At 39.7% G+C, this 19124-nt stretch overlaps 1 protein-coding gene across 1 annotated transcript; it reads right to left on the bottom strand.

Moving 5' to 3' along the window:
- Positions 1-14761: 14761 nt before the first annotated feature.
- LOC116225285 (serine protease FAM111A-like) lies at positions 14762-17627 on the bottom strand. The gene is made up of 3 exons (XM_042710797.1): positions 17498-17627; positions 17242-17292; positions 14762-17148 (listed from the first exon to the last, which is right to left on the bottom strand). Exons 1-3 carry the CDS (start codon positions 17546-17548, stop codon positions 15421-15423), a joined length of 1830 nt encoding a protein of 609 aa, XP_042566731.1. The 5' UTR covers positions 17549-17627; the 3' UTR covers positions 14762-15420.
- Between the last annotated feature and the right edge of the window lie 1497 nt (positions 17628-19124).

Genomic DNA, 19124 nt, shown 5'->3' with positions numbered 1-19124 from the left:
TTTAGGTTGTAACTCCTTTATAGGTCATTAATAAGCCATTATAAACGAGTTATAACACCGTTTTCAAACATCGATGCGGGCTCACTATTTGGGAAGATCCCCATCTTGGCAACCCACTGTCTATCCCTTAACTGGCTATACCAGCCCATTGCACACTCCCTACCAGTTTTACAGTGCATGAAATGCCCTGTATTGTTATTCCTAGGCTTCTTATTCTTCTTCTTATTACAGTGCATGAAATGCCCTGTATTGTTATCCAAACTTTTCTTATTCTTATTATTCTTTTTACCTTTTTCTGCGCTTAATTACAGTGCATTAAATGCCCTGTATTGTTATTCCTAGGCTTCTTATACTTCTTCTTCTTCTTCTTCTTATTCTTCTTACCGACTTCTGCGATTAATTCAGCTCGAACCGCTTAACGTACAAACTTCGTTCAAACTTTGTAAACGACACTTATGCTATGTATTTTTCACTTTTCTAAACTTTATACTTTTTAAGATATTAAAGAAAAACTAATACAAACTTTCCCATTGACTTACATTGGGCCATTATGACATCATAATAGGGTCATTCAACTGGCTTGCACCTGTGCTTCACTGACACCTGCGCCAAGGTTACAAGGCTCCTCTTCTCTCTGTCCCTCTCCATTCAACTGTATAACTAGGAATATAAAGAGACACCTTCCAAACTCTACTTCTTTTTCTCTCCATCTCTCCATCTTTCCTTTCTTCAGTCTTCTTTCCTTCTTCCCTTCTTTTACTCTTGTTGATGTTGATTTTGGCTTCGGTCCAGATTGGATTGCGCCTGGGTCCGGATCTGGATCGGAGTCCGCCTATTAAGTACACCTGGTTTATTGATTGTACAACTTTAAACAAAGAACATGAGGCAACCATTCCAAATAAAATAATCCTGCTTTTGAATGCCTCCATCCTTGAAGGCTCTACTGAGTCAACATGCTCACGTCTCAATTTTCAATTCAATTTTATTTATATAGCGCCATAACAATACAATTGTCTCTAGGCGCTTTACAGAGCCCAGAGCCTGAACCCCCTTAGTGCAAGCACAATGGCAACAGGGGCAAGAAAAAACTCCCTGTCAGGAAGGAACCTTAAGCAGAACCACGGCACATAAGGGGGGACCCATCTGCTTGTAGTCAGCCGGGTGGAGATAGGAAGGGGGGAATGGGGGGAGGGTTGTGTGGCAGAAGGGGAAGGGAAACAACAGGTGTTCTATAGTTCATTTGTCATTAGACCAAATTATATTTTGTACTTCTATCTGGTATCTTGTTTTTAGTAGTTGCATTTCATTGTTTACCTGTTATCTTTGTTTACTGCCAGGTTAAGTTACAGTTCTATTAAGTACCATATTAGGTCAATTATTTGTGTTTTCAGGGCTGAATGTTTGTCAATGCAACAGCCAGTGGTGTTTCTACATTAGGCAAGGCAAGGCAATTTTATTTATATAGCACAATTCATACACCGTGGTAATTCAATGTGCTTCACATACATGCACAACAATGTGCTTCACATAATTTTTTTTTTTTTAAAGCAAAAGGTCAGTGCATGATCATAAAAAAACAGTAAAGTTTAGAAAATAAAAGCATGAGAACATTAAGGCATAAAAACAGTAAAATATAGGAAATAAAAGCATAAAAAGAATAATAACAATCACTAGTCTACTACAGTAAGCAATAATACTTCAAAGGAACTGTTCATGGCCAGTTAGCAGAAGGCATCTGAGAAAAGTTTGGTCTTTAGTCTAGATTTAAAACTGAAAGTAGTTGGAGCGTTTTTAATGTCTTCTGGAAGTTGGTTCCAGAGGTGAACCGCATAGTGGCTGAGTGCTGCTAAGCTAAGTAAATGTGGGTGTCATCAGCATAGTTATGATAGGAGATCAAATTATTCTTTAAGATTTGTCCAAGTGGGAGCATATAAAGGTTGAATAGAAGTAATAGAAGGAAGCCTGTTGTTCCGGGGATATACTATTTAGTTAGAAGGTCCACAAGTTTTTTTTTATTGGCTAAGTGAGTAGTATATATTTGGCACTAAGTGTCAAAATGATTGATTAGGGGTAATAAATGTGTGATAAATATGTCATATATGATGGATCTGTACCCTGTCATCTGGTTGATATCTGATCAGCTGTCAATTTCTGACATGTCCCCATTGTCCTCTGACAAGCCATTGTGCCCTGGTTTAACCATTTACATTTAGTCATTTAGCCATTTAGCAGACGCTTTTATCTTAAGCGACTTAAAAGGATTTATACACATTTTACATTTACACTGATGGCACAATGCACATCAGGAGCAGTGGGTTCAGTGTCTTGCTCAAGGACGCTTCGACAGGGAATCGAACTAGCAACCTGTTGATTACTAAGCGACTTCTCTACCTCGAGTACCACTGTCGGGCACCCCCACCCTATGTCCCAGGTGACGGGTCAGAACAATGGTATTGTGGTGAGGTGTGAGGCTTGGTTGATAGCAGGCAGGTATAGCGCCAGCGGGGTTTGTATCAAAGGTTTGTGTCAACAGGTGTGAGCATTGGTTGATAGCCCCCCATGGGGGTGAAACAATGGGTTCTGTCATAGATAACCACGACCCCATTGATGTGTGAGTTTGTGAGTGCTGAGAAGTGTGGATGGCCCCCAAACTGTCATTAGTTGTCAGGCGCTCAAGCACACCTAAATCTTGTCAACCTGTGAGATGTCATTCTTTCATTCTATTATAGCAAAAGTGAAGTGCTTCATGATCTTGACAACAGTGCAAATGGCGAGTACATTTGCACTGTTGTCAAGATCATGAAGCACTTCAACACCTTCAATGATTATTCCAACACCTGCCAGGCCATTTAGTGAGAGGCCATGTTTACAGCCCTGTCTTACTCCCATCTCTGAAAAGTTTGTTCCAACTTTAATTGAGCACTCCCCGTTAGTGTACATTGAATTCATCAAATCGTATGTTTTCCCTCCGATACCACTTTCAAGTAATTTTAGGAAAAGGCCATTGTGCCAGCCTGAATCAAAGGCTTTTGACAATCCACAAAACAGGCTTAAATCTTTGCATTATTTTTGTGGACTTAATTGCCAACTAGTGTGTTTAATGTGAAGCTATGATGTGTAGTTCTAAATTTAGTGTTCTGTGATGAAGTCTATGATTCATGAATTTAGGATGCTACATAAGACTTTTCCTACACATGAATTTATACAGATCCTCCTGTAATTTTGTGGATATGTCTTGTCTCAACTTTAAAACTTCACTCCATACTTCAGGAAAGAGGCCGGTTCTAAGCACTATATTGAAAAGTTTTAGAATGGCTAATTTGAATTTATAGTCTGCATGTTTAAGCATCTCATTTAGAATACCGTCAGGGGCACAGTCTTTTCTACATTTTTAGCTTTTCAGTTTTTGACCTAATTCTTTTCTGTAATTTCGTAATCTAATGGGTTTTGGTAGTCCTTAATGACTGTTTCTAATGGGTTCAATTTGTCGTGTATTTGGTCTCGTTTTGGTGTGTTGCAGATTTCTTGATATGGATCTTTGAAGTGTTTAATATACAGTATATATCTCCATCTTGAATCACTAGATTATTATTATTATTTTGTTTAAGGTCTTCCAGTGGTCCTAGAAGCTGTTTTTGGGTGGATAATTGTCTTGTTTTTTCCTAATGTTTTTTATATTCTGAGTCAAACCATTTTTCTTGCATTCCTTTTTTTTTTTTTTTTAGGGGGTAGGTTTGGTTTTTGGAAAGGTATGTTTGATTGTTGTGCCACAAGATGTGCTTTATGGCTATGTTTACTCCTTCTTTACTGCTGAGATATGAATGGGGGCATGAACAAATTTAAAAATGTTCTTGAATTTCATGGCTTCTCATTGCTTCCTGATATTCAGGTATTCTGCTTTGCGCCCATCTTTATTGAGTTGTTATGTTACATCATTTACTGGCGGGTTAGGGCCTGGTTGGTTAGAGTGGAGTCTTTTTAGGTATATTCAGATCTGGTTATGCTTTGAAAAAGGGGTTTGTTGCTTGACTGTGAATGCTCTGAGGGAGATAGGTATGGAGGATTATCGGGGCCATAACTAAATAAAAAAATAAATACATAAATAAATAAATAAATAAATGAATGGTTAAATACTTGGATAAATACATAATTAGATAACAAAATGAATAAAATGAGACACTAAATATATAAATGTTACATTTACTCGTGTGTATATATATATATATATATATATATATATATATATATTTACGTTTTCATGTGTTCACATTTATTTATTTATACTTACATTTATTTATTTATACTTACATTTATCCACGGTGTAACTTGCTGCAGGAAAATAAATCTGTTGCCCCCCATCACCAAGTCAGGGGGCGGCTTAAACCCGTGGTGGTTCAACTTGAATTGACTGCTTTTGACTAATTCAAGATGGCAGCACCCAGTGCAGATTCAATAAATTAAATATTGCATGCTACAGTAGGCGAAATGTTGGCTGTAGCTGAGGAGATGGAGGCAACTGACAATTCAAATGGTTTTTTAAATCATATTGAGGGCTTCGCTGAAATAATGTCAACGATATCGGCCCTGACTGACACAGACATAAACGAAAATGTGTTCACGATCCTCAGATACATTTCCCCTGAAACTTTCGTTACTCGTTACAAATTCAAATCATCTTTAGAAAAAAAATTAATCATGAGAGTGATATGAGACCAACGACGGGGACTGTGGTAGAACACAGACTGCAAGCAGGTTTGGCGAATCAGTGGTCCTAGCGCACGTTAATGCGTCCTCTTAGTTACTGTTGCTACGTATCAGAAACTGATAATCCTGCTATGGCTTTGTATCAGATCGCCAGGTTATTGCTCTCAGGTTGTGCCTTATGCATACCTTGGGATACTCAGGACTAGGTTGCCCATTCACTAAATGTTACAATGTATTGCCTATTGTGTATAAATTCTAGACAGAATAAACTTCATAATTCTCAAAATTCTGTCTCTTTGTTTTTCTATTAACAGCATTTACTTGTACTTTTACTTTCAATACTTAAGTACATTTAATATCAGAAAATTACTTTTGATACTTAAGTACAGTAAAGATCAGATACTTTAAGACTTTTACTCAAGTAGTATTCTAAAAGGTTACTTTCACTTTTACTTGAGTCATTTTCCAGTAAGGTATCTTTACTTTTACTCAAGTATGGCTTTTGGGTACTTTATACACCACTGCTATTACTACTAGTACTACTACTAGTAGTAGACGAGTTGAGGGCCTCTTCAATTATGATTTGGTTGATGCAGCCTCACGCAGCAGCTGGGGGTACGTCTTCTGGGACATTCTGGTATCTTGATTTTTCTAAATTAAATCTGGCGCTTGGCATCTATACCCGCCAAAATTCGGTATCCCTCTGGATCGAAGAGAGCTTGATCGACTGGTTGAGCCTGCCTGGTGTGTAATACTGTTCATTCACCAATCAGAGGGTTTAACCCGCCCCCTGACTTGGTGACGGATTTAGTTTGCTGCAGCAAGTTACACCGTGGATAAATGTATAAAAAAAAAGTATAAATAAATAAATGTAAGTATAAATAAATAAATGTGAACACATGAAAACGTAAATATATATATATATATATACACACGAGTACATGTAACATTTATATATTTAGTGTCTCATTTTATTCATTTTGTTATCTAATTATGTATTTATCCAAGTATTTAACCATTCATTTATTTATTTATGTATTTATTTATTTATTTAGTTATGGCCCCGATAATCCTCCATAGAAAGGGTCCAAATATGTTATAGCGTAATCTGCTGTGCTACTGCCCCAAAGAGGAGCTGTAGGTGTAGCGGCCAAAGGAGTCCCCTCTTAGACGACCATTGACTATGTACAGACAGTGGGGCCAACAGAGATGCAGTAGGTAGTTCTTCCCCATTTCTATTTGTTATTTTATCATAGTTATTCCTTAATGGAGGAAGAGTAACACTGATGTTAGTTTTGTTATTCATGCATTTGTCTACATTTGTGCTAGAATTGTGTGTGCATTCAGATCACCTACAATTAGGATATTTCCCTGGGTTTGTAAGTGGGTGATGGCTCCCTCTAGATCAGTAAAGGTTTGATCCTTAAAGTAGGGGGGATTCAATTAGAGGGATGTAGATTGTCTATAGGAATATGTTTTGGAATTGGATGAATTTCTCTAAATTGCGGCCTTGTGTGATGCCTCTATAGTTGTCAGGTTTAAGTTTGTCTATGGCGTCATTTTAGTGTCAAAACTCACACACGCGAGGAAGCGTGTATTCGAGCAACTTTCAGGTTTTCGCGAGCGTGAATTTCGTCTGCGCACTCAATTTTAGCAGCTGCGAGAGGAAATTCAACAACTGCGAGCGCAGAGACTGACATACACTCTCGCGAAAACTGAATCTGCTCGCTCGAATTTATCATACGCTCTCGCGAAAACTTTATCTGCTCGCTCGAGTTATGACTTTTGACACTGTGTGGGCGTGCATTTTGACACTGTGTGGGCGGGAACCAAAGCAGGACAGGCTCTTCTCTGATTGGTCCTGATTTGACAGCAAGAGAGTCTCATATTGACGACACCTGTTTACCAAACTCCGTTATATGTCTTTGTATGGTGAAGACTGATATATAATGACTACCAAAGTAACGGTACCCATTAAACTTGTTTTGATTAAATACTAGTGGTGATTGTGGCATTTGACCCACGATCACTTTATTAATTCCAGGAAAAAGAGTCAGTTCTCATGACAGTCGATGTTATCTGCCAGTAGGTAACATAGCTAGCTACTAGCTAGCTTTAAGCTTGCTGCTATTATGAAGTGTTGAACACTACACAGTAAACAACAGTAATTTCAGTCACAAAGTTAATTTTATTGAATTTGTTCATCTTTATTACAGTTAGCCCTTGTACTTGCGAACGTGGCTTGTCCCCTCATGTTATTACATTTTATTGTTTAGCTGCTAGCTAGTCTACTGCTGATCTAAGATTCCTGCGCTAGCAAGAAGCATTTACTTGTTGTAGCTAGCAGTGTTGAAAGCAGTGAAAACACCCTGATCATGGAATAAATTACATTAAAACATTGAAGTCAACTTTGAAAACTCAGCAGCAAGAGCTAGCTACATCAGTTAGCAAGCAAAGGCTTCTTGCTAGCGCAGGAATCTAAAGCAAGCTAGTAGCTAGATATGTTACCTACTGGCTACTGGCAGCGACTATGTCACGAGAACTGACTCTTTTTTTATCCTGGAATTAATAAAGTGATCGTGGGTCAAATGCCACAATCACCACTAGTATTTAATCAAAACAGGTTTAATGTTACTTCGGTTCGTCATTCGGTTCGTCATCAGACTTCTATGGAGGACCAAACCTGCCATATTTATAAATGAATGAATGAATAAATAAATGTCCACATCCATGCATTTAGACAGAAATAAATGTATTAATTAACGCACAATTGTCAATCAATAGTTACTTATAATTTACATTTATGTATGTATTTATTTCTGTATTCATTTATTTATTTATTTATTAATTCATTCGTGCATTTATTTATTCATTCATTCATTCATTCATTGTTCCCAATATGATAATGAGAGGAGGCCAGTAGGCGTGGAAACTGACGTTCAGACATTTTGCAATCAACCCAGAGCCTTAGATTCAATCTAGCTAACTAGTGCAAGCACTTCCGCATTTTTCCGTAAGATCTGCATATAATATTACAAGCTAGCTAATAACCTATAAAGATTCTTTATTATTGTTATGTATTCAGTCTCGGGGGAGAGACTGTGGAGCAAGATAGCTGCTAGTAACGTTATTGTTCAAGGGATGTGTGTGCGTGTTGCTGAAAGTATTTCACAGTCACTGTAGCGATAACTTGCTTGTAAAATGATGATCCTGATGTAATGCTATGGCTTTGTATCAGATCGCCAGGTTATTGCTCTCAGGTTGTGCCTTATGCATACCTTGGGATACTCAGGAGTAGGTTGCCCATTCACAAAATGCTACAAAGATTTAAATAAAAAAAGTTCATAATGGCCTTTTGGGACGTTTTGTTCAACATTGATACAGCATGTCAAGCTCCTGGCAACTAGCTGGCGTTTGCTATCGCTAGCTAGGATAGCTCAGCGCGCAATTTTACAGACTGTAACATTAGCATTTTGACGGTAACATTAACATTTTGATTTTAACATTAACACATTTGTTGGAGAGACTAGTTATGTACTTCTGATGGTAGTAATACTAGTTGCCATGAACCATAACTGTTTGGGGATGTTCTCTCAACTATAGATACAGAGCTGCCAACTTTTCAAAAAACCTTGGAGTGAGATTTTGTCGGGGGTGACCAAAATTTTGCCGCGCACGCAGCCACACACGTTGGTGGCTCAAATATCAGGGAATTGGAATTAATTGGGCGTTGTACCCATGTTGTGCTCTGCATACTGTTGGTTTGTGGGGCCCAAAGTCTGCCTACTGTGGGGCCTACTGGAGATGGACAACATTGGTTACATTCTGTGAAGCAAAGACATAGCTGAAGGTCCACCCCCAGGAAATTTTGGTTTAAGTAGATGTTATTTCCTGCATTCTAGTGGATTTTTGGGTGGTATGCTAAAGATGTGCAATACCTGAACTTATTCTGATTCATGTTCATCTGATCATGACTTGTAGGGCCTTATAGACTTGAGCTGAACATTCAACCAGAAAACTATTATTGTGCCTCAATGACTGTCTATGTACCACAATATAGCCTAATTAATAGACCTGTGTTTAAGATTTTACCAAGGTAGGTTGATTGACATTTTGATTACAATGGTATTCAACTAATTCTTAACTGAAACCTAACCTATATTGTTAATAATTGTATGTATTGATTTATGAGCACTTAATGATTTATGTTCAGCAAAAAATTACACAAGTTTAGTTAGGGAGAAATATTTTTCATTATTCAAAGCCTCCCACCACACGTTCCATCAAACAAAAAAGTGCAACAAATAAAGTGCATAAACAGTAGCCTTTTTAAGCAATAAAATGGATCAACACATGACAAAAATAACAAAAAATTAGGTATCGATGCAGATCAGAACCTGGTTAGTCATTTTCTAAGATTTGTGGGCAAGGTTGTACTGGCCTGTGGCCTTCTTGAAGGCCTTGATGACCTCTGAGGGGGGCTCCCATCTGAAACAGGGCTCCAGGTCAGCCATCTTTATGGCCATTATTGAAGACAGAGTGCCTTCCAATGCCAGGCTATTTCTGGTCTTAGTTTTGTTCAGTCCCACAACTGAAAACACCCTCTCAGCATCTGCATTTGAATGGGGCAACACCAGGACCAGCTTGGTGACGGCAGCAAGCCTCTCAAATTCTTTCGCTCCTGCCACCTATTGAGAATGAACAAAGAACAAAATGGAAAAACATACCATATTTTGTTTTGATTAATACTGTAAGTACACTGTAACAAAGTTCAGATACAACATGCATAGTTTGCATGATGTATGACACGATATATGCATGCATCAATAATAGCAACAGATGTAGCCAAGCCACACCTGCCAAAAAGAAAGACAAAAAAAATGTATACCTTATGTTTCCGTGTTGCCATTCCAGCCCAGAAGCTTTCGGGGAAAGTAGGATGTCTATGCAGCGAATAGGGTTACAGATGCGCTCCTTAGCGCCATATACCGTCGGGGAGTTTGCAAAGGAACGAACGCGTCTCGGCGCAAAATCAGATTTTTTTTTAGCGTGAGATATTGGATGTGTGGCGTGAGTGCGTGTGAAAACATGCAAAAGCGTGTGTCACACGGCGAAACCGTGAGAGTTGGTAGCTCTGATAGATAGTTAGTCATCATACCTAGCGATAGCGCAGTTCGCCAGCTAGATAGCTAGCTAACTGCAAGCAGCTTCATTTATTTTGGAGCAGACATATGTGTATTTTGCGATATATTGAGTTGGGAGTGGGGTCTCCCACACTGTTTAATCCACAGCTGGCACCTTTCCTCCTGTGTTTTGGGCTTTGGAAATGCGAAAAAAACGACGTGTCCCTCTAATCTCGCAGGGTACCTTGTGTCAGATCTACAAGTCCCGTAGGCACACTGTTTCACCCATAGACATATAGTATAGTATGGTATATGTCTATGGTTTCACCATGCACCTTCTTCTCTCAGTAGCGGTTGCTAAGGTATGATTGGATATACATTTTCATTTTCAACGAGATCGGCCAGCCTGGCCAAGTCTCTGGCAATTGCCCTTTTTCCATGACAGCAAGGTAAGGCTAACATAATCGAATACAACGCGTTGAATGTAAATTATAAGTAACTATTGATTGACAATTGTGCATTAATTAATACATGTATTCATTTATTTCTGTCTAAATGCATGGATGTGGACATTTATTTATTCATTCATTCATTTGTAAATATGGCAGGTTTGGTCCTCCATAGACTTCACCATACAAAGACATATGTAGCTACTTAACGGAGTTTGGTAAACGGCTATCAAAACAGGATCAGAGAAGAGCCTGTCCTGCTTTGGTTCCCGCCCACACAGTGTCAAAACGCACGCCCACACAGTGTCAAAAGTCATAACTCGAGCGAGCAGATAAAGTTTTCGCGAGAGCGTATGATAAATTCGAGCGAGCAGATCCAGTTTTCGCAAGAGCGTATGTCAGTCTGCGCTCGCAGTTGTTGAATTTTCTCTCGCAGCTGCTAAAATTGAGTGCGCAGACGAAATTCACGCTCGCGAAAACCTGAAAGTTGCTCGAATAGACGCTTCCTCGCGTGTGTGAGTTTTGACACTAAAATTACGCCATATTTGTCACCTTTTTTTATGAATTAGTGTGACGTGGCTGGAAAGGGCCCTGAAGACAGGGTTAAATTGAATAATTTCAAGATTGCCTCTCTTAATTTAGGGGTGCTGTGTTTCAGCATTTGATTGTACCCTGTAATGTTATAGTGGCATCTAATTGATTTAGCCTGTCGTTTTCTCAACTGAGAATTTAAGGCTTTTGTTCAGAATTTAGAACAAAATAATTTATTTTCAAAATGTTTTGTCCATTTTCAACCATCAACTAATGGGATGACTTTTTCTTTGTCTTATGGGGCAAGCCTTAGCATTATGTTAAACAAAACTAAGTCTTCTAGACTCATATATATATACAATATATTGGTCCCCACTAGGAATCAAACCCAGATCACCAGATTGAAAAACCCGGTATCATTACCATTAGACCATGTGGGTTATGTGTATATCAGGTTAAAGTTTGCTATAATAGAATGAAAGAATGACATCTCACAGGTTGACAATATTTAGGTGTGCTTGAGCGCCTGACAACTAATGACAGTTTAGGGGCCATCCACACTTCTCAGCACTCACAAACTCACACATCAATGGGGTCGTGGTTATCTATGACAGAACCCATTGTTTCACCCCCATGAGGGGCTATCAACCAATGCTCACACCTGTTGACACAAACCTTTGATACAAACCCCGCTGGCGCTATACCTGCCTGCTATCAACCAAGCCTCACACCTCACCACAATACCATTGTTCTGACCCGTCACCTGGGACATAGGGTGGGGGTGCCCGACAGTGGCGCTACACGAGGTAGAGAAGTCGCTTAGTAATCAACAGGTTGCTAGTTCGATTCCCTGTCGAAGCGTCCTTGAGCAAGACACTGAACCCACTGCTCCTGATGTGCATTGTGCCATCAGTGTAAATGTAAAATGTGTATACATCCTTGTAAGTCGCTTAGGATAAAAGCGTCTGCTAAATGACTAAATGTAAATGGTTAAACCAGGGCACAATGGCTTGTCAGAGGACAATGGGGACATGTCAGAAATTGACAGCTGATCAGATATCAACCAGATGACAGGGTACAGATCCATCATATATGACATATTTATCACACATTTATTACCCCTAATCAATCATTTTGACACTTAGTGCCAAATATATACTACTTAAGTGGTCCTTGGCCTGAAAAAGTTTGAGAAACACTGTCGTAAAGCTATGATCTCGAGTTCATGCTTAATAATGCTTAATGATCAATATCTTATTATAGTCCGAATTGTCACCGAATTCGGCCTATTGAAATAATATTTCAGATGTTCATAATATCACATGAAGCTAGGGCAAAAGCAAAGCACATTTGGTCAATGCAGAAATCGCTCCTCGGATGAGATAAAATATCAGATTGTTGACTAGAATGGTAGAGCTCACAAACTGTTGGAAAAATGCCAAAATATAATTTATATATATTTTATATTTGATGCCCTCAGAGTGAATTCACCCCATCCTTGCATCTAACTTTAACTTACCAATGATGAACCTGTTTGCCTGAACTCCGTTTTTCATGTTTTCTCCACCATCTCTGCCCAGTTGTTTTAGTGTAAATTAGCATGTTCCCACAATGAATTATGGATGCCTTGAAGAGTGGGTGGAATTAGGCTCAGAGCTGGGGGTGAACATGCGCTTTAAAAATGTACTTTTGCAACAGCTCCACCCAGTGGGGAGTTTGTTTCATGGCAGAAGAACACAGTTACACTGCAGAACTGAACTTCAGAGACCATCTGAACCTTCACTCTGCTCTGAGATTTCCCTAATTCTCTTTAAATCTAGGCACTCTGTCAGCTGATACATCATATTCCTCCATGATTCTCCCCAGATGTACGTTGTGATATCACCTGTCATAATGAAGTTTCTGGGACTTTAGTTCATATTGTGATATTAGTCTGTCTCCATAGTTGTATCCCTGAACAGTCGGAGTGGGTGGGAGAATGGTAACCTCTTATTTCCTTGTTGGTCTGATCAGTCCAGTCTTGTCATTTTAACCTGTTGTTGCTAGTTTCAGATGCCAGACTTTGACCAAGTAGGATAGGTCTTCCCATTCATTCTTTCTCCCCAAAAGCCACAATTCCACTCTGCCAGCTAAAGAAACCCTATCACAGAACAGACCAATCACAGAAACATTATCACAGAACAGACCAATCACAGAAACCCTATCACAGAACAGACCAATCACAGAATAGACCAATCTGTGATGCTGGTTAGTTATATATAATGGGCTCATGTAAACTCAAATGCTCTCTGAAGTGAAGGTTTTACTTCTCAACCAGTGATCTGAAGGCATGTTCTCTCTCCATTTAACAGTCTACAGACCTTTAAGGTTCACCCAGGATTCAAACTCGGGTCTCCCATGTAGCAGGCGGGGTGCTACGTGGAGGTGTTGGAGACGCAGTTGCAGAGACAAGGAAAAGTTCAGTAGAGCTAAGTTTAAGTCAAAAAAGGTTTTTCACTTGAGTCAGACAGAATCAGCCAAAAACAGGGCAAAAAAACTCAGGATACATCCAGACAAGGAAACTCAGTCCAGGCAGTAAAACAGTAAAACAAAGGATATCCGAAAAACAGGTAACAAACATCTTAGAAAGAACTCAAGAGTTCAACTCATGCAAATCATCACAGAGAATCAAGACTGAGCACAGATACAATCAAGGCTCAGGTGAACATAATGACACAATTAGGACAAAACACAAACATGTGACTGGCAAACGGGAACACTGAGGGCCCCACATGGACAATAGAAGTATTACAGTCCAAGAATCCTGACACAGGCCTACACATTGTTCGCTGTTCAGGACACCCTGCATCACCGTTCCTCCCACCTGGCCGCGGGGCGCCTCCCTAGGCCACTACTCCAGGCAGCAGCAGGCGTTGGAGCCGGCGTGGTGGAGGCTCTGGTGTTCACACCCTTTGAGCGCGTGCAGAATGTGCTCCAGAACGGCAGAAACGACCACCACTCTCCAACTCAGTGGAGCGTCCTGGTGCGTTTGAGCGCTGAGCCACTTGCCCGCGCCGAGCCCTCCTGCCCATCATTGCCCGCAACGCGCTGGGTAGCAGAGACCTAACCCCCCGGCCACATCATCTTCACTCCTCTTCTACCATTTGGCAATCGCTACAGAACCCTGTATGCTCGCACGGCCAGGCCACGATCTCGACATACTTTTAGCAATATAGCCTATGGACATAATTCCTTTTGTACTTTAGCAAAACGCTGGTACAAAACCTCAAACAGCTTTTCCTTTCGTGGACGGAATTACTTCTGGCTCATAGAATGTATCGGACCAAAGACCTTTCGTGTACATCATACCTTCCGTGGCCTAGAATATCTATTACGTGCACAGAATTCGTTTTGTCTGTAAAAATGAGCTTATTTCAATTGAATTGAAATGTAAATGTAAGTGTATTCAGCCTTTGGTCCATGAAAGAATATGCTCTGTTCAATATTTCATGGACAGAATCCTAATGTGTTTGTGTTTGTCATGGACAAAAGGCATCACTGTTAATTTCGTAATGAATTCATTTATGTTGTAGCACAGAATGTGTTCTGTATACAAAATCATGGGCCCTAATTTCAAGTCCCCCCTCCCCCCACACACACACACAAAATGTTTCCTTAGTTGTGTTGTTTCACTCATAGTATTTATTACTATACTGTATATAATAATAATAATGGATTTTATTTATGTAGCACACTTTAAAATACAAAGAAGTCTCAAGGTATATTTTATAAATCGTGTCTGATGTGAAAATAACAAGAAGCGGACGTCAGAAGCATTAGTTTATTGACACAGGTTAAGTAGTGACAAAAAAATATATAAATGTCAATAAATTCATGAGATTCATTAAAGAAGGCCATATCATCCCTACTGGTCTTCCACCATTCTTTGACCAGTATGACAGTGGAAAAATATAACAAATGTCATTCTCTGTGGTATAAGGACAGAGAGGATAAGGTAATTACAGCACACATGGATATTTTGTGGAGACGGTGTTGCAGTCCCCTGTTTAGACTAAATGGGGGAACAGTAACATACAGTAAAGTGAGCCTAAATGAAAGCAAAAACAGGAAATCAATGACAGAAAAGTGTGGAGAACCCAAAAAAGTTAATTGTAATGCAAAGATAATATAGCAAGAAATTGAAAGTAAATAGGTATCAAAGCCTAAAACTGTAGTTACATTCTTATGTAAAGTAGTATTTATTGTTACACTAGGTATCTGTTGCTCATGGCTTGATTGTTCTCTACTTTTTACGTCACTTTGGATAAAAGCGTCTGCGAAATGACTAAATGTAAATGTAAAACACTTGATTATGAAATTGCAGCTTTCACAAACAGGTTAACAGTAGATGGTTGTAATGACAGTGCACCTAACAGCTTCTACAGTGAGGCTTGAATGCAATATCAATGTTATAAAAGCAGACAATTATTTACAGCGGATGGTTATGAATGCAGTGGCTGAGCAAAAATCAAAATATACATGTTTGCATCCATTTTACCCAAAGTACAAAGTTGGATTTGGTGAGTCTGGACAAAACAGGAGGCTCAGTTTTGGACAAACAAGGTCTAATGTGTTCAATCCACCTCCATTGGTGTGCTGCTGTCTGGGTCCTGAGTCAATTTTTTAAGGTGCGAGTTTTGCTCTGCCACCTTCTTAACTCTTTCCAACAGGGACATTTTTCCACTTTCTCTCAGATTATCCACAAACTTTTTAAATATAGTAAGCACAGGTTGGGCATACTCAATCACACTCTCCTCTTTTGGAAACCCATAGCAATATCCTGCGGTGTGCAAACCAAAAACTCTGCCAAGGGCATCAAACACCGGGGAGCCTGAAGCACCGTGATACATGAAAGTGTTGTAGGTCACTACACCGTCTTTACTTCCACCCATCATTAAGTCGTCAATGCCTCGATTACTGATGATTTGACGGATCGACATGAGCGTTAACAGGGTGTCTTTGTACGGATTTAAATGGTCCTGAACATTCTGCCTTCTCCCCTCTTTCTCAATGATACATATAGGATCCATTTTTTTCACTCCTCCTGCTGGGTGACCAATAATACAGGCTTCGCCTATCTGAGGCAGTGGACAAAATGTCCTCAGGAGCCCTTGTGGTACCTTTACGTTGGTTGTTTGTTTGTTGGATAACTGGCCCTCAGGGTTAAGTTCCAGTATGGCATAATCAAGCTCGACATCAAAATCAACAAATGTTTTCTTAGCAGAAAAGCAAGAGTAATTTCTTTCTGGCTCAGGATCCTCATACCCAAATAGAGCTAACACTTCTACACCCTCCTGTAGTTTTCCTCCTTCGACATAATCTTTAAATAAATGTGCGTTAGTCAGGACAAAACTATCAAACAGTACAAAGCCCGTTCCCTCACAAACATCCCTTACATTGAGTTTGCAAACTGACTGCCCCAGTTTGAGCATCTTCCTGATTCTGTGAACTTCACTAAAAGATTGCTGGATTTTTCCAAAGTTTTCCCTCCTGAGGTTCAGTGCTTCCTGATAAGAATCACCAGGGAATCTATTCTCCATCAAATTTCTCAGTTCTGTAAACTGCTGACGCAGCCGTTCATAAATCTCCTCCGTGTTGACACTGCTCCCTGTCTTTTCCAGTGCTGTTTTTACACTGATTCCACTCTGCTGTACTACATCTGAGACTGGTGTTGGTTGGTTTTTTCGCGGTAACCGCCTTGTCACAGCTGTTTCATGTTTTTTTCCTTTACAACGTGGAAGACAGACCTTGAAACTTTTCTTGTGCAGGTTGTCAACCTTTTGTGTGCCTTCAGTGATGACTCGATTCTCATTGTCAGTCAGTTCGAAGTTGCCAAGGTCATCAATGAAGCGTCCATCTCTTTTCAGAGCCTCCTCTACAGTCATCCCCTTCTGTGCGTAAACACAGAGATACTTGAACTGTTTGACACTCTCATTTCTAAAAATCTTCTTTGTTTTGGTGTCTTTCCCTCCCACTGTATCAATCTTGAACAATACATATCTGTCTTTCGGATATATCATTTTGTCAAACGGTTTTGTCAATTGTTCCCCTACGACCTCTTTTTCACTGGATATGATCAGAGACTCATCCTCCTCCACACAAGAACAAGGGAAATGTGTTGCAACAATACATTCGTTATCCACTTTACCCAGCTGAATAATAATGTTCCCATCGGCACAGGTAATATGCTCCTTATATTTTTTTGTTGATTTTATTGCCTCCAGCACTGTGCAAGGTTGATCACAGTGAATGGTACGGACATCTAGACCGAATTTCACATTGAAATTATGTGAATGTGGACCCTGCAAGAAATAAGAGAAAATAAAAGTTGGATGCCCTTGTTGCACTAAAAATGCAACGTATTTTGTGCATGTAGTGTATCACAGTCTACTCACCATAGAATTAGAGTAATTCTCCTCCTTCACTCTCCATGGACTAGGTGTAGTCTGCAAAATGAGAAAACGATTTAGGTTTACTAATGATGTTTGTTTAAAGTTATAACTAATAGCAATATGGATGTAATAAATGTATGGATTAAAACAATCCTGATGCACTTTTTCATCTAGGTCAGAACAAATCATTGGGGTGTGCATGTTTCATCAATCAGACATACGCTTCTACCTTTACAGGGGAACAAAAGAGTGCACATACCTGGGAGGCACCTGCTGCCTGCATCACTGGCTCTCTAGCTGGGGTGGACATATCTGAAAAGAGATGTCAAATTTTAAATTATTTATTTAAAATCAGTTGTCTACAAAGCAGGAAAACCTGGACATTTTTGGCTTTCCAGAGTAAACATATCAGGGCTGGGTTTCCCGATAACAGGGGACCTCATTCTCGAAAGGAATTAAGAAAAAGTTAAGAATTCTTCTTAACCCCACTTACGAAGTTCCCGGGTGAATTCTGGCATTCATAAAAGTTTTCCTATCTGGGATTCGTTCTAAGCCAAGAACAAGATTTAAGAACGCCGGTAAAGCAGTCATAGATAGGCCAGATTGGAGTGCGCCCATGATCTTAAGGGATGAATTTGTGAGAAATTGATGGTGATTGCATTTACATCAATTCTACAGACGTCCTCGGATTTAAATAATCATCAAAAAACTGAGAACAGGGTCTTTATTAATATTAATAAATAAAACACTAAAATACAGCAATTCAGCACTCAATCCCCTAACTGAGAACCGTTGTTTGTCACACGTAGCCTATGCTCTATACACTTGAATAAAACCCAGAGATTAGCCTGCCTCCTAATGATAACAAATAAGAACATGAGTTGAAGAGGAATTATAAGTCATCTTTATCACAATGCAATGTCTCCGTCTGACCTGCTGGTTTGCTTTGTAACTGTAACACTTACTACTAGTTGCAGTTAAGTAGGTAAACAGGACCAGAGTCTAGGTTCGTAGGAGCAGTAATATAGTTAAACAATGGAAACATTAATATAGTGAACACACCACAGACCATAGAATGAATTAAAATGCCGGCTTCTTTTATATAAGAATAGAAAAAAGTGAGTTGTTTTAGAATCTATTGTTCTCCTCTCTTTCCCCCTCTTGCTCTCCTCTCGTTCCCCCTCTCTTTACCCCAATTCTAAAATGTAGATAGAATAAAGAATAGGTACCATATGACACATTTACAATACAATTACCATATAACACACGTTACATACAAATCTTTAAATTAATTAAAACCTGAAACACTTCTGCGGCCCAGTGGATGGTGCTCCATGGGTTGGGAAACCCTGCCCCACAGTACAATGTTCAAATGCAGTGAAAGTTGCTTATTAACTTCAACATCAAGCAGTTCTCAAGGTCCGATTGTCTGACTCAAGCACCAGTCATTCCCTAGTCTTCTTATACAATGTTCCCTCGATAAACAGGTCCCGAATGATCTGATCCTGCAGTGCCCCGTAGTCGCACAACCGCACCATGTCTTTTAGTCACATGGCTACGAATGGACTCACCAGGTCGCTGCAGCCGCTTTTGGAGTTTGTAACGTCTGAGTAGAACCCTTTGTTGTCCAGTGAAGTGGTTTGTAAGGACAGCAACTGTCTCTTTGTATGTTTCAGGCAGTCAGATGGATTAGGAAATGTTACATTATGCATATAACCACTGTTCCCTGAAGTAGAGGATTAAGGTACAACACTAGTTTGCCCCACACAGCAGCTAGTATCCAGTGAAGACCGCTAGGTTGAACTGTGGAGGTAGACAAAGGTGATCTGGCTTATGTAGTCAGATGTGGCCTCCCTACGTCACCACGCCTTTTACATGTCCAGGCC

This window comes from Clupea harengus, chromosome 20 (assembly GCF_900700415.2).
Source record: "Clupea harengus chromosome 20, Ch_v2.0.2, whole genome shotgun sequence".
Taxonomy (NCBI): domain Eukaryota; kingdom Metazoa; phylum Chordata; class Actinopteri; order Clupeiformes; family Clupeidae; genus Clupea; species Clupea harengus.
Note: the sequence above shows the minus strand (reverse complement) of the source record. Positions and strands in the feature narration are given on the sequence as shown.